The 14,182-nt window shown below is 40.0% G+C and overlaps 1 protein-coding gene across 1 annotated transcript in view; it reads right to left on the reverse strand.

Moving 5' to 3' along the window:
- Window positions 1–14,182, reverse strand: part of LOC121931449 (V-type proton ATPase subunit S1-like) — a 104,601-nt gene that overhangs the window by 45,283 nt on the left and 45,136 nt on the right. The window contains exons 7-9 of the mRNA XM_042469237.1: window positions 7,799–8,043; window positions 1,957–2,013; window positions 90–327 (exon numbers count right to left, since the gene is read on the reverse strand). Of these exons, the coding sequence (XP_042325171.1) occupies window positions 90–327; window positions 1,957–2,013; window positions 7,799–8,043 (540 nt within the window). The remainder of the gene's footprint in view (window positions 1–89; window positions 328–1,956; window positions 2,014–7,798; window positions 8,044–14,182) is intronic.

Genomic DNA, 14,182 nt, shown 5'->3' on the forward strand with positions numbered 1-14,182 from the left:
TGAGGGTGATGTTCCATATAAGCATTCAGAAAATTCGACTGTAAGTAATAACTCTTAGGATTGCCCCAGAAAAGGTAAGGTGTACTTACTTGGAAATCAGAAATGTCAATATGCCAGTCTCTAGCTTCATCACCATCTGGAATCAGAGTTATACCTTGGTGATACCCTGTTCCCACCAGTTGGCAGTGAAATGAATACTCTGCAGGACCAGTGATGTCACTGACATTAAATTTAGCAAGACTCTTGTTGTCTTGCTGAATAAAAACAAAATCCAAAGTGAACCAGTTTCGAGCAGAGCCTTTACAGAACTTGTTTGTCATCAGAAACCTAGAAAGAAGATAAACATAGAATATATTGATTCAAAATGCAGAAGCATCTTTGCTGTAAGAATAACAACAGGTGGTAGACAGGATTACTTTTGATATGAATCTGATTCTAGGAGGTTTGGCTGTAATAGACTTCAAGTAATTGCCTTGTTCCAATGTCAACGTATGGAAACATGGAGGGTAGAGGCTCATTCTTTCCCCAAAGATATAAAGGCGGCAGAAACAAAAATTTCAGCAAACATTATGGAGAGTAAGTGTTTATAACATGATTTGTCTATTGGTCATGTCACAACTATGAGTTGACTATGGAGATTTTCACATGGGGATGAAATAAACACAGGATCATTCCCCCATCCTTATCCCATCCCTAACCCGTCTGTGATTGCGATGCCATGAAAGGCTTTCAAATCATATCACTGATCCTGCCATTAAGCTGTCATTAAAGTGACATTGCATTAACACAAATGTCTGTTACTGCAAACGGCCAGCCAATGTTGCTTTAATAACAGGTTAAGGTTAATGGTGGGATAATGACAGGATCTGCAAGACTTCATTTGAAAGTCTTTTGCACAATCACCATCATTTGCATTTCCTGGATGGGATAAGCACAAATCCTGTTTGAAAGTCCTTCCTGCGATTGCACAGGAAGGATGGAAACATGACAAGAATATGATGAGATAGGGACAGGATATCCCTCATCTGATAACCCCCTCCGTACTATCAGTGGTTTATCTCTGTTAAAGTTTTCATAGGATATGAACCTGCACCATTATTACCATTATTCAGAGCCATGTGTAAAGCCATACCTCTTTGTTCCTAAGAGAAGATGTATCAACTCCCCCTCCCTTTCTCTCCTCATTTAGAATAGGTGGAACATGTACAGTGAACTGTTTTCCCTCGGAAAAATTCATTACTATGCCTGTCAGCAGATACACAAGGGCTATTCCTGAAGTTGGTAAAGTCTACTACAGCTCAAAAGCCTCTTCTAAATCTTACAGAAACTGAGAATGAGGAATACACTAGCAAAGTGGAAAGAAATAACTGAAAGAGTTCTCCCATAGACATGTTTTTAAAACCCTGGGACATTTACCATTGTACATAAACTCCACTGTATTTTTAAGTGCAGTATCTCTTTTAATTAATGTAATTTTCATGAGCAGATACAAATACGAAGAAGACAATTGGTCATAAGTATTAAATAGTGTTGTTGATGGTGTGTACATGGGCTAATGCAACCATGGAGGGAGGGATTCCCTGTTTCATTGAACTTGCCTTAATTATTGATGAATAATCAGTTATAAGGGGGAAACCACTATCAGTACAAAGGAAAAAAGAAGACATCAAATAGCTGTCAGGTGTATGGATCTCCACTTTTAAAGTCATTCAAATCTGATTTATGGTAACTGAGTTCAGTCTATCCAAAGAATAACAGCAATCAGATCCGTTCAGTGTTCATAAATACAGGGTACATAAAAGACTAGAGCATTTTGGAACAAGTTGCAAAGTATTTTAGGTCCTATCTTAAGAAAACAAAATGGGAGAACCAAATAATCTTTATGCAGAATGCTACATTCTTATTTTACAACTACTCATCACAGTTTAGTCAGAAATGTTTTATTTGTAAATATACCTTATTTCCAGGCTCTTGATACTGGTATTCATTGGGTTGATGTACTTCAATGACAATCTAACCAGAACAGAGAAAATGCTGTTAGACTGTTATTTTCAAATGAACCCTTTTTTTCTTTTAAGAAAGTAAACAGTCTAAATTGGCAGGTAAGTATAAATAGATAGCCCATAAAGACAGCAACAATAACAATTTCCCCATGTCCCTGAAAAACAAAAGGAGGAAAACACCCAAGACCTTGATCTACAAAGATATTTCCAGCTCAAGTTAATGGAAGCATTATCAAGGATTCCTTATAAAGCATTCTTACAATGAAATGATTGTGCATGTAATTGTGTTGCTTAATAAACATGCGGACAAGGTATGTCAGCGGTCAGTCATAATTAGTCTCTTAGAAATGAACAATGAAGGAATGACAAAAGGCAAAGCCTTGTTGGTACAGCCATCTATTTGTTCCTCACAAGCACATATGAACTAATAGTTTTATTCTTTTATCATGGAAATCACTGTATTGAGTGCAATTCTGAATACTTCATGAAGGTATTTGCAACTGGGACTGCATTCACATTGCAGAAATAATCAAGGTTGACATCACTTTAAGTGCCATGGCTCAATGCTATGGAATAATGGGAGTTGTAGTTTGCAGGGGCACCAGAGCTCTCCAACAGAGAAAGCTAAATATTTCATAAAGCTACAATTCGCAGAATCTCATAGCATTGAGACATGACAGTTATAATGGTGTCAACCTAGATTATTTCTGAAGTGCAGATGCAGCCTAAGACACAAAATGAGACCTTTTGGGGCAGATGTTCTATTCTTTAAATGAACTTTTCCCACAATACCAGAATGTAGCTGGTTATTCAGTGATGTCAGAAAAATAATCTGCAGGTTTTGAAGTTCACAAATATACTTTTTTTACTTCTTTAGCGAAATACCATTTCAACAGGATGTGGGATTCAGCTTTATGGAAAGGCCTACATACTGCCAGGACAGCTTGACACAATATGGCAGTGTTGTTCCCCTCCAGTGCAAGAGCTTCTGCTACTATCCACATGACTGGAGCAAAGAAAGGGGTCTACTTGTCTAGTGGTGTGCAGAAATTAAATGCCTCCATGTAGGCTTGCCATAACCCGGCGGCCCTCGTGCCATTCACGGTTTCGGGGGGCCCCTCCCGGTCCTGGTCCGGTTTGGGCCCCCACCCGTGCCTTGTTCCCGGTTTGGGGGCCTGCTCCGGCCATTGCCGCTGCTGCTAATGCGGCTGCTGCGGCACCAACCCACCTCCTCCTCCGACTTCCTCCTCTTCCTCGGTGGGCAGCAGAAGCACCGCCGCCACCATGCCTCCACTGGGAGGGCTTGCGCGCTGCCCAGGCCTCAGCAGGGGCCAGAGGCAGCGCGCGCGCCTTCCCCACTTCCCTCCGGCGCGCGCGCTCCTTCCCCACTTCCCTCCGCGCGTGCGCGCCTGCCTCACTTCCCTCCCCCACCCGTGCGCGCCTGCCTCACTTTCTTACCCCCCGCGTGCCTGCCCTGGTTCCCCCCCCGCGCGCGCATGCCTGCTTTCAAAAGGAGGAGAAGGGGGGAGAGGAGGAGAAGGAGGAGGAAGGAGACGGAGGAAGGGTGCCTGAAGCCCAGGGCAGAACTGGGCCGGAGGAGGAGGAGGAGAGCGAGGAAGGCGAGGGAGAGAAAGAAGAGGAGGAGGAAGATGAAGGAAAGGAGGAGGAGAGGAAGAAGAGAAGTAGAAGAAGAGAAGGAGGAGGAGGAGAGGCTCTTCCTGGGGCTGTCCAGGGCAGGAGGGTGAGGGGCAAGCCCTTGTGTTCCTTCCAAGGCTCCTGGGAAAAGCCCCCTGTCTGCCTTGCTGGCAGAGAGACCAGATGATGTCTTAAGCTTTACCCAGGAGGACAGGGCACTGCAAAAGGCAGGGGTTCCAGGGAAAAAAGGAGGCCCTTCCCCAAGAAAAGCTCACAGCCCTCCTAGAAAGCCATGTCAGATGGCAGGTCTGCCTTGGTATTTTGGGGTTTTAAAATGATATTTAAAAATATAAAATACTTATTTTATTTTATTTTTTAATTTTTATTATTGCTTTATATTTTTTATTTTATTAATTTTTATTATTGCTTGTTTTTTATTTTATTACATTAATTTTTATTATCAAATATATACACCCCTGCCTTGTTTTTTATTTATTTTTTCATTATTTTTTATTATTAAATATATGCAAGTGCATTTTTTGTGTATTTATGGTGCTTTGAATGCTAACAAGTCTGCCTTTTTTGGCCAATTATAGTGGTGATGGTGATGATGATGATGATGATGATGATGATGGTGATATTGATATCAGCAAGCCTCTGAGGCACGGCCAATGTAACTTGCTGTGATTTTTACAAACTCATGCGCAGTGAAGAAAAATCACAGTCCCTTGACCAAGTACACACTTCTGAGATGTACAGTTGAACCCGAGGGCAAGTCCATTTCTGCCATCTGTCTAGGAATAATGCCAAAATGTCCTCCATTTTGATCATGCCTAAAAACATGCATTTATATTAAGATTTTTTAAAAAAAACTCAATTTTTTCACATGTCCTCCATTTTTAAAAAACGTGTCCTACATTTGAAAATGTTGCCCTACATTTGTCCTACATTTGTCCCGGTTTGGAGGTCCTCACTTATGGCAACCCTACCTCCATGTATTAGGGAGTCTTATGGAGCCAGTATCTCCACTGGAGGAGTACTAAGTGTGTACACATGAGGACCTTGTCACATATGTATACCAAAAAATAAAAAATGGAGATAGTTGGGGCATGTGGGCTTTTATATTATGACAAACTAGATATTAAAGTATGCATATCCCTGGCAATTAACATTTTCTCTCCCTCAAAGGAAAAGATATGTCTTAGTAATCAAACTTTCAAATTAAAGCTATGTTTACTGTCCACAGGGAAATCACAAGACATAGCATACCTGTACTAGATACATGTGAGAAAAACACCTTGAATCTCATTGTGGGAGAAAGGCGGGATACACATTTTTGAAATAAAATACAGTGGACCCTTATTATATGCTGAGTTTTGGTTCTAAGATCCTTCGTGTATAACAAAATCCATGTATGCTCAAGTCCCATTAAATATAATGACACAGCAAAATGGATAATCAAGGTTTGATATTTAAAATTTATACTTTTTTTAAACATTTTCAAACTGTGGATGCTTGAATCCATGTACAGTATTAAAAAATCTGTGTAAAAGAAGGGCCGACTGTAAAATAAAAAGTACATGCTAAGGGGCTATGCAGATAGCCCCTAAGGGGCAGCCTCCAGCCGACCCTTTTATAGCCAGATTGGGGCCACAGCAGCCACACACTGCGGCCCTGATCTGGCCTTTGCAGGGCTCAAAAAGGAGCTGCACCCTACAAAGGGCATGATAGGTGCGGCACTGTAGCTTTACGATGTTCCCTCAGCGTCATGCAGGCCCAGTGCCAGAGGAACACTGTGATGTTGTATGCAGTGTGGAGCAGCACACAGCATTACGACATCCTGGGATGGTTGAGGTGTGCATCACCTATCCATCAACTACTTCATGGACCTATTGAACGAACATGTTGCTTGACCTTAAATACATGTTTGTGAAACAAACCTGACATTTATGCTTAGGCTGATATTATTGGGGGAGGAGATGCAACTGTGACACCGGATAGCAAATTTCAGCTTCCCTCACAACTAAAACATTTTCTATTTTGGGTCCATTTAGCATGGTTTATGGTGTGAAACATATTCTGGGGATTCCAAAGGCTATCATTCAAAGTTTTGTTCCAACAAGTTCAAAAGCAAAAACAGCAACCTGTAAATTATGTGCAAACAGGTAAATCTTCTAGTGTTTCCATATGGAAAAAGGCCTTCTTATGATTACCACTGTGTTAGGACTAAACTTGTCCTTTGCCTCTGTTTCACAGTGCCAGGAGATACAAACAGTGTTCTTTTAAATCCGTGTTATCTATTGACGTTATCCCCAATTCTCAATGGGAATCACTGAACTTTATCTGCATAGCTCCACCAGCATAGACTACTGCTATAAAGGGCAGCAAGAAAAAGTTTGTCTTGAGACTCTCTGTTCAGGAGTTTTAAAAGGCTTTACTGAATGTACTGCTGATAAACAATCTTATAGGTCATGCTGTCAGTCAAAGAATAGCTTTAATTAAACTTAGTGAAAATAGTCTAATAGCCAAATCCATTTCACCTGCACTATTTTCTTCAGTGGCTTAAGCCTACAATAGTAGTAATTTGACTTCTGCAGAGCTGAGCTCAAATTTAGACTTGTCTACGGTCACAGGACTTTTCAGAACACTCCCCCCCTCTCTGTTTCAGTAGTTATCCTCATAAAAAGATAAGAAGTCTGATGTCTAAAATCAGCCAGCACCAAAATGGGCTTGCGATATGTTCTGGATAAAATAGAGTTGCTGTTTTCCAACTGCACACATATATTTACCAGATACATGGATGGCAGAGACTTCACAAAGAGAAAATGAGGGAGAACTGTAAGGAAAGGAAGAAGATGTAGTGTGCTTTGTGCCTTGTTTGCATGCTGTTTCACTAGTGGTTTCATCATGAAAGCTAGTTGTTATCTAAACAGCAACAAGTAATTTATGAAGCTGCCTTAGTACAGGAACAAAGAACAGTTCAGGAACAAAGAGCAGTTCAGTATCTATTTTGGCCACCATGCCAGACATACTTATTTATTTACTTGATTTATATCCAACCTTTCTCCCAGGGCTGGAATGTGAGGCAGCTTCCAATATAAAGAAAAAGTTCTGATAAAAGCAATAAATAAAAAGTTTCCAATAAAAAACCTATAAAATATACATATGAAAACACCAGTTAAATTAACCATACTATTGTGGTTATGTCACCCTAATAATAAATAGGTCTTATGCTTTAGAGACCACATATCAGTGGTCTTTCACCAGCTCCATTAGCTTCTGAGATTAATTCTACATGCTAGGTTTGGTTTAAAAACCTTAAACTGCTTGGGGCCAGGATATCTGAAAGACCACCTCAGCTCATATAAGACTGCCTGGAATTTGAAATTTTCAGCAGAGGCAATGCTGTGTGTCTCACACCCTCCATTTGGGGATAGATTGATGGGTACGCAGCTTTCTTTGCAGCAGCATCTTGTCTGGGGAACTCCTTCCTAAGAGTAGTTAGGCTGTCTCCATCCCTCTAGACCTTTCATACAGCCTTTGGGCCTTAAAACCAGGGTGACTTTTCTGATTGTTTCAATTATGTGTGTTGCAAAACCTTTAAAAACCACACAGGTGTTTTAGTCCATTGAGTTGATATTCAAATTTCCTACACAAATAATGATCTCTGGAGAGTTTCTAGGAAAGAAATGAACAATTATAGCTAATGAGCACTATTTGGTAGTGGTCTCTGACACACTGGAAGTTAAAACCGCTGATCCCTTAACTGATTTAAAAAGCACTGTTGTTTTTTTTTTGGGGGGGGAACCTTTTACTTATTTTATCTGCTTTGATTTGCTCTACATCAGCTCAAGACACCACAAAGATGAGAGGCAATAAAGACTTATTTAAACAAATAAATAATTAAACAAACTTGGTTGCAGCCTTGATCATTTATCTCACATAATAACTGTAAAAGCGAGTAATACCATGGTTGTAAAACAGTTCTCACATTTAAAATATGAAATCCAGAAATAATCACAGCTAACTGAACTGTGTCACAGTTGTACTGTGATCAATCTGATCTCTCTTTCCTATCTCCTTGCTTGGCTGAATTGTAAAGATGCCTCTGGAAAAATGCCAGCCTATAAGTGGTGAAATCATGAATTAATATTACTCACACTGCACTGCTGTCAGAACAATTAGATGAACTGGTGTCCACATTCTGGTGCATAAATGTTAAATCAGTCAGATTTAGGTAAATCTGGTTGGTTGTAAGGCTAAAATTAGTAGCATAAAAAAGGATGCAAGTGGTCCCATTGACATCATTGGTCACATTTAGTGGACGATACAGATCATTCTCCTGATTTTCAGCAGACATTAGCTGTTGCCTAGTATGCCATGCTAGGTCAAGTTTCACGGGCACCTGGAAGAACAACAAAAAAGGACTCTTCAGATTATTTAAGCAAAACCAAACAAAAATGTGAAAGGGAACACAGATACCAATTCAAAGCTGACAGTTCAAATGCCACGCAGTGCTAATTATTCCTGTATTTTGGTCTTACTCATTGGCACCTGCCCAAAATATAAAATGAAGATTGAACCTGCAGTCAGTCATCTGGAGTCCAGCAGTGACATCTGGCAAATCTGTTCAGTGGGTCTGACAAACAGGTGGCTTTGAACGGTGCTGCTATAGGGTGCTCCCATTGCTCCTCATTTTGTTGGGAAAAAATAACTGTGGTGGAAAACTGCTAATAACACAAAAATGTTTTGTGGGAAGGGGCATGTGTATTCATTTATTTATTTGACTGGCATCCCCCCTTTGTCCCAGGACTTTTAATCATGATTGTAATTTCAACTGTTTGATGTTTTAATACCTGTTGTAATCCACCTTGATTCTCTATCGGGAAAAGGCGGAATAGAAATAAATCTGATGATGATGATGATGATGATGATGATGCAAGAAGGCTTTTGATAGAAGTAGAGTGGCAAATACTGTTGAAGCATAAAGCTCTGTTAGCATAGTCACACTGACAACCACAACAGTGGCAATGACAAAGAGTGTGTGGAAGCTTCCCAGCCAATCTGACAACATGCTATTAGCTGCTCCAGTTATGCAGAGAGGGGCTGGAGGGATGCCTGCTTTATGACACTGTAGGAGACTTATGCAAGGGGGTATTGGATACCTCCTTATATTAGCATCTAACTAGTACAGCAGAAGGAATCCTACAATAAAATGAAAGGATCTTGGCTAATAAACTATAAATATTAAAATATAAATTAAGTAATTACAGTACTATAATACTATAGTAGTATTACTATGGGCTATAAAAATGTATCAACTACTTAGTTAAATAGCTAATAAACCTCTTCAAGCCAATCTCTCAGATTTGATGGAAACATCATTTACCCACGCTCCAATCTCTGCCATAATGGATCTCCTTCTTCCCATGCAGTCAATGTCCAGTAATGTAAGTTTAGGATGGGAGTTACAAAGGTGGTAATAATGTCAAAATTGTGACTAAGTAGTGACTGTGAATACAAAACAGTTACAGATGAGTAAATTTAGGTAACTATTTCATATTCATGGTATTAAAAAATTCAACACATTCATTTAACATCCTTGACTGTAACAAGCAGTTGAGCCACCTAAATAATCCAAAGGCGGCAGATCCTGTGGAGTCAGCCCTGGTTAGTTGATGGATGGGAGACCACCAAAGAATACTGGACACTGTGGGCTCTGTTTCAGAGGAAGAAACTGGCAAAGTCACCTCTGAGCATTCCTTGTCTAAGAAATTCATGGGGTTACTATAGGTTGGCAGGAAACATGAAGACATACACACACACAAAACAGGTAGTCAGTTTCTGACCACATCAGGCAGTCAATAGATGACTGGTTTCTGATAAAGGAGGGGTGGAGAGTCCATTTAGGGACATTGCTAATGGTATCTGATGGTCAGGTAACCTTCATTAACAACATTAACATTAATAATATTGTACTTGATATGGTGCAATATGGGAAGCGGCTACTAAAAAACAGATACATACAACACAGGGGCTTTCCTCCTAGAATCATAAAGTTGAAAGAGACCACAAGGGCCATCCAGTCCAACCCCCTGCCAAGCAGGAATTCACAATCAAAGCACCCATGCCAGGTGGCCATCCAGCCTCTGTTTAAGACCTCCAAAGAAGGAAACTCCACCACATTCTAAGCGAGTGTATTTCACTGTCCTCGTGATAACTAAGCATTATACATTACCAGTTACAAGCTAAGCAAGTAAGCAAAACTTTGGGCAGTAGGACAGCAGAAGTAATCTTTTTAAAAAACCTACCACAGTGCACCTTTTCTCCAACCCTGCTCCCTTCAAGGTGGCACAAGACAGAGTTGACAGAGTTGACGGTAAAATACATAAGAAAAAAGAATACTGTATCGGATCAAAGGCCTATCCAGACCAGCATCTCATTTCTCATAGTCAGCAACTAAATGGCTACAGGAAACCAAGAAGCAGGACATGAGCACAATAGCGTACTCCCAGTTATGTTCCCTAACCACACGTATTTAGAAATATACTGTCTCTGACAGAAGTAATAAATGACTATCACGACTTCTGGCTTATATAATCCCATTTAAAAACCATCCAAGTTGGTGGCCAGCACTCAAATTCCTTACTTTAACTTTGTTGTTCTTAACTGCCATCAAGTAGACTTTTGATTTATGGCAATCCTATGACTAAGACAACACCAAGGCTGCATCTATACTGCAGAATCACTGTAGTTTGACACTGGTTTAACTGTCATGGCTCAATGCTATTGGATCATAGGATTTTTAATTCTGTTAGTTATTTAGCTTTATTCTGTCATAAAGCTCTTGTGCAACAACACACTACAAATCCCTAGAATCCATAGGATAGAGACATAATAGTTAAAGAAGTGTCAGATTGCATTAATTCTGCAGTGTGGCAGCAGCCCAAGTCACACTGTCATCAACAGCCCTGCTCAGGTCTCATATACTCAGGGCATGACTTATTTGATTGTTTCTAGCCATCTGTAATTGAGTGTTCCTCTTTTCCTTTTACCAATTGTTATTGTCTTTTCTAGTGTGTCATGTCTGTTCATAATATGTCCAAAGTACAACAGTCTCAGTTTAGTCATCATTTTCCTTCTAAGGAAAGTTCAGGCTTGATTTGCACTAGAACTCTTTCCAGCAGTCCACCATATCTGTAGATCGCTTCTCCAGCATCACATTTAAAATGAGTTGATTCTCATTCTATCAGCTTTCTTCACTATTCAAGTTTCCAGCTTAGTTTTACTGCTGTTGCTGTGTGCCTTCAAGTCATTTCTGACTTAGGGCAAACCTCCAATCATGGGGTTTTCTTGATTTGTTTGCCTTCTTCTGGAATCATAGTCCAATACTCCAGCCACTATGCCATGCTAGTTCTGTTTAGCTACACACAGAGTTAGAATAGTGTAGTGGTTTGAGCACTGGACTCTAGAGATGAAAATTCAAATTCTTGGACAAGTTATGCTCTGTCAGTCTCATAGGAAATGAAGGAAGGCAAAGGCAAATCCTCTATGGAATGAGAAATTCCAGTGGTGCCATCTGGGTTCAGGAAAGGAATAGGCATTAGGGAATCACACTTCAAACATACATTGGATAATGGAGCGCACCAAAGAATTCCAGATCAGCATATGTTTTATAGAGTATCACAAAGCCTTTCACTGCATAAATAATGAAAATCTAAGGATTCCTCTTAAAGAAATGGAAGTACCACTAGATTTGATTGTCTTAATGTATAACCTATACCTATGGAGAAGCAATATGGTTGCCAATTGGAAAGGTATCAGATAAGGCTGTATTCTACCATTCTATTTGTTCAACTTTTATACAGAAAATATAATTCCCAGAGCAAGTACTGATATGAAGGAAGGAGGAGTGAAGATCAGAGGAAGGAATATCAACAATCTAAGCTATTCAGATGACATCTTACTAATAGCAGAAAATAGCAGAGACATGGAAGAATTACTAAAGAAAGTCAAAGTGCTAAGGCTGTGCTTTTGAACATTGTTTTTTTTGTTGTTAACTGCCCTTGAGTCAACTTTGACTTATGGTGACTCCATGAGAGACATACCTCCAGGTCCCCTTGTTCTCAACTGCTCTGCTCAGGTTCTGCATTCTCAGGGCCATGGCCTCCTTGGTTGAATCTGTCCATTTAATATGCAGCCTTCCTCACTTTCTGCTACCCTCCACCTTTCCTAGCATTATTGTCTTTTCCACGTTTTCTCATGAAGTGGCAAAGGATGACAGCCTCAGAACTGTTGAACTGTACCATGCAAGAAAACAAAAATAACGACCGTGGAGGATTTACATAAATTCAGTGGAAATTGAAACGGTTAAAAAATTTCCTATATCTTGAATCAATCACTGATCAGAATGGAGACTGCAGTCAACAAGAAGAAAAAGAGTAGGACTGGACAGGCAGCTATGAAAGAACTAGGCAGGATCCTGAGATGCAAGTATATACAATTGAACATTAAAGTTAGAATTGTCCATGTCATATTTTTCATCACTGTGAATGGATGTGAGATCTGGAAAAGGAAAGAAAATTGAAAAGAAAAGAAATTCAACTCTTTTGAGGCCTGGTGCAGGAGGAGAGTTCTGCAGATACTGTTGATGGCCAAAGAGACAAACAAATGAGTCCTAGAACAAATCAAGCCTGAACTCTCAGTCAAAGCCAAGATGACTAAACTGAGGCTGTCGTACTTTGTCCACATCATGAGAAGGCATGGCTCACTAGAAAAGACAATAATACTTGGTAATGTGGAAGATAGTAGGAAGAGAGGAAGTCCGCATACCAGATAGATAGATTCAATCAAGAAGGTTGCAGGATCTGAGCAGAGCTATTGAGTACAAGATGTCTCAGAGATGTCTCATTCACAGGGTTGGCATGAGTCAAGATCAGCTTGAAGGCAGTAAACAACAAACAGCTGCAAGTAACTTTTGCTGGATTGTGACCAACAGCTATAAAGAAATAAAACTGCATCTTGAATAATGGGATTTTTTAAAAAAACAAAACAAAAAAACCCTCTCACACATAAGTATTCAATTTTTAATTAAAATATTTAATCTCTCTTGTTGCTCCCAAAGTGTAACCATTTCATTTCATACACAAAAATGGCTATGAAGACTAAATTGCACTGTGTTTAATCAACTGGCTGCATGTTAAGGGAGAGTGGGGCCAGCACATTGTCTAGTGAGAATCTTCATACTAATATCAGAAAATAAGATTATGTTGGAGAAAATGATTGCTGAACTATAGGGAATCCTTTGATTTTAGAGAGGAGTAAAACAAAAACAAAAATACGTTCATTTACAGATATTCAAAGCATTTATATTCATAGTGTGCCATGATTCTTTTTGCAAAATCTTGCTTGTTATGTGCCTTCAAGTCATTTCTGACTTAGGGCAACCCTAAGGCAAACCTATCACAGGTTTTCTTGGGTGAATTTGTTCAGAGGAGGGCTTGCTCTTGCCTTTCACTGAGGCTCAGACTTGCCCAAGGTCATCTAGTGGGTTTCCATGGCTGAAACAGGATTTGAAGCCTGTTTTCCCAGTGTCCTAGGCCAATGCTCAAACTGCTACACCACTATGTCTCTCCCTGATAATGTCTAGGAATGCATCTACACTTAGAAATAATGCACTTTGACACCATTTTAGCTCCCATGGCTCCATCCTACAGAATCCTGGGGATTGTACTTTTGTGAGGCGCTAGCACTTTTTGGCAGAGAAGGCTAAAGATCTTGCAAAATGGCAAATCCCAGGATTCCATAAGATGGTGCTACAGCACATAATGTGGTGTCACACTGCCTTATTTCTACTGTGTGGATGCACCCTAGTTTTTGGTATACCACACTTTTTTTTAGTAAAGAAATGTATAATGATTCAATTTGTTGTTGCTGTGTACTTTCAAGTCATTTTTTACTTATGGTGACCCTAAGGCAAACTTATCATTGGGTTTTCTTGGCAACATTAGTTCAGAGAAGGTTTGGCATTTCTCTCATCTGAGGCTGAGAGAGTGTGATGTGCCCAAGGTACCCAGTGGGTTTCATGGCCAAGCCTAGATTTGAACTCTGGTCTCCACAGTCTTAGTCCAATGCTCAAACAACTACATTATGATGGCTCCCCATGACATAGCTTACCAACTTCTTATTGGGTCATGCTGTAAGGAAGAATGAGTTGCTACCTTCCTAGAGTAGATGATAAATAAAACTCTGATAATTGCATTAATGTGTATGATAGCACACTTAGTGTGGCAATGACTGACACTGAGTAAACCTGCCTGAGCTAGAAAAGCCCAGTTACACTCCAGATAAGAGAATAACTGAGAATGCATTTCAACACAACTTTTTTCCTTAACACAGGTATACCCCAAGGGCATATACTATCTGAAAAAGCGAAAGCCATGTGGATTTTGAAAGAAATGTCAGCAAGTAGTAGATTAAACTCCTGCCCATTTCTGCTAAGGGCGCTATGCTGTGAAACCTGCCTGTTCTGCATTTCAGTGAAC

The sequence above is a fragment of the Sceloporus undulatus genome, chromosome 5 (assembly GCF_019175285.1).
Source record: "Sceloporus undulatus isolate JIND9_A2432 ecotype Alabama chromosome 5, SceUnd_v1.1, whole genome shotgun sequence".
In the NCBI taxonomy this organism is placed as follows: Eukaryota; Metazoa; Chordata; class Lepidosauria; order Squamata; family Phrynosomatidae; genus Sceloporus; species Sceloporus undulatus.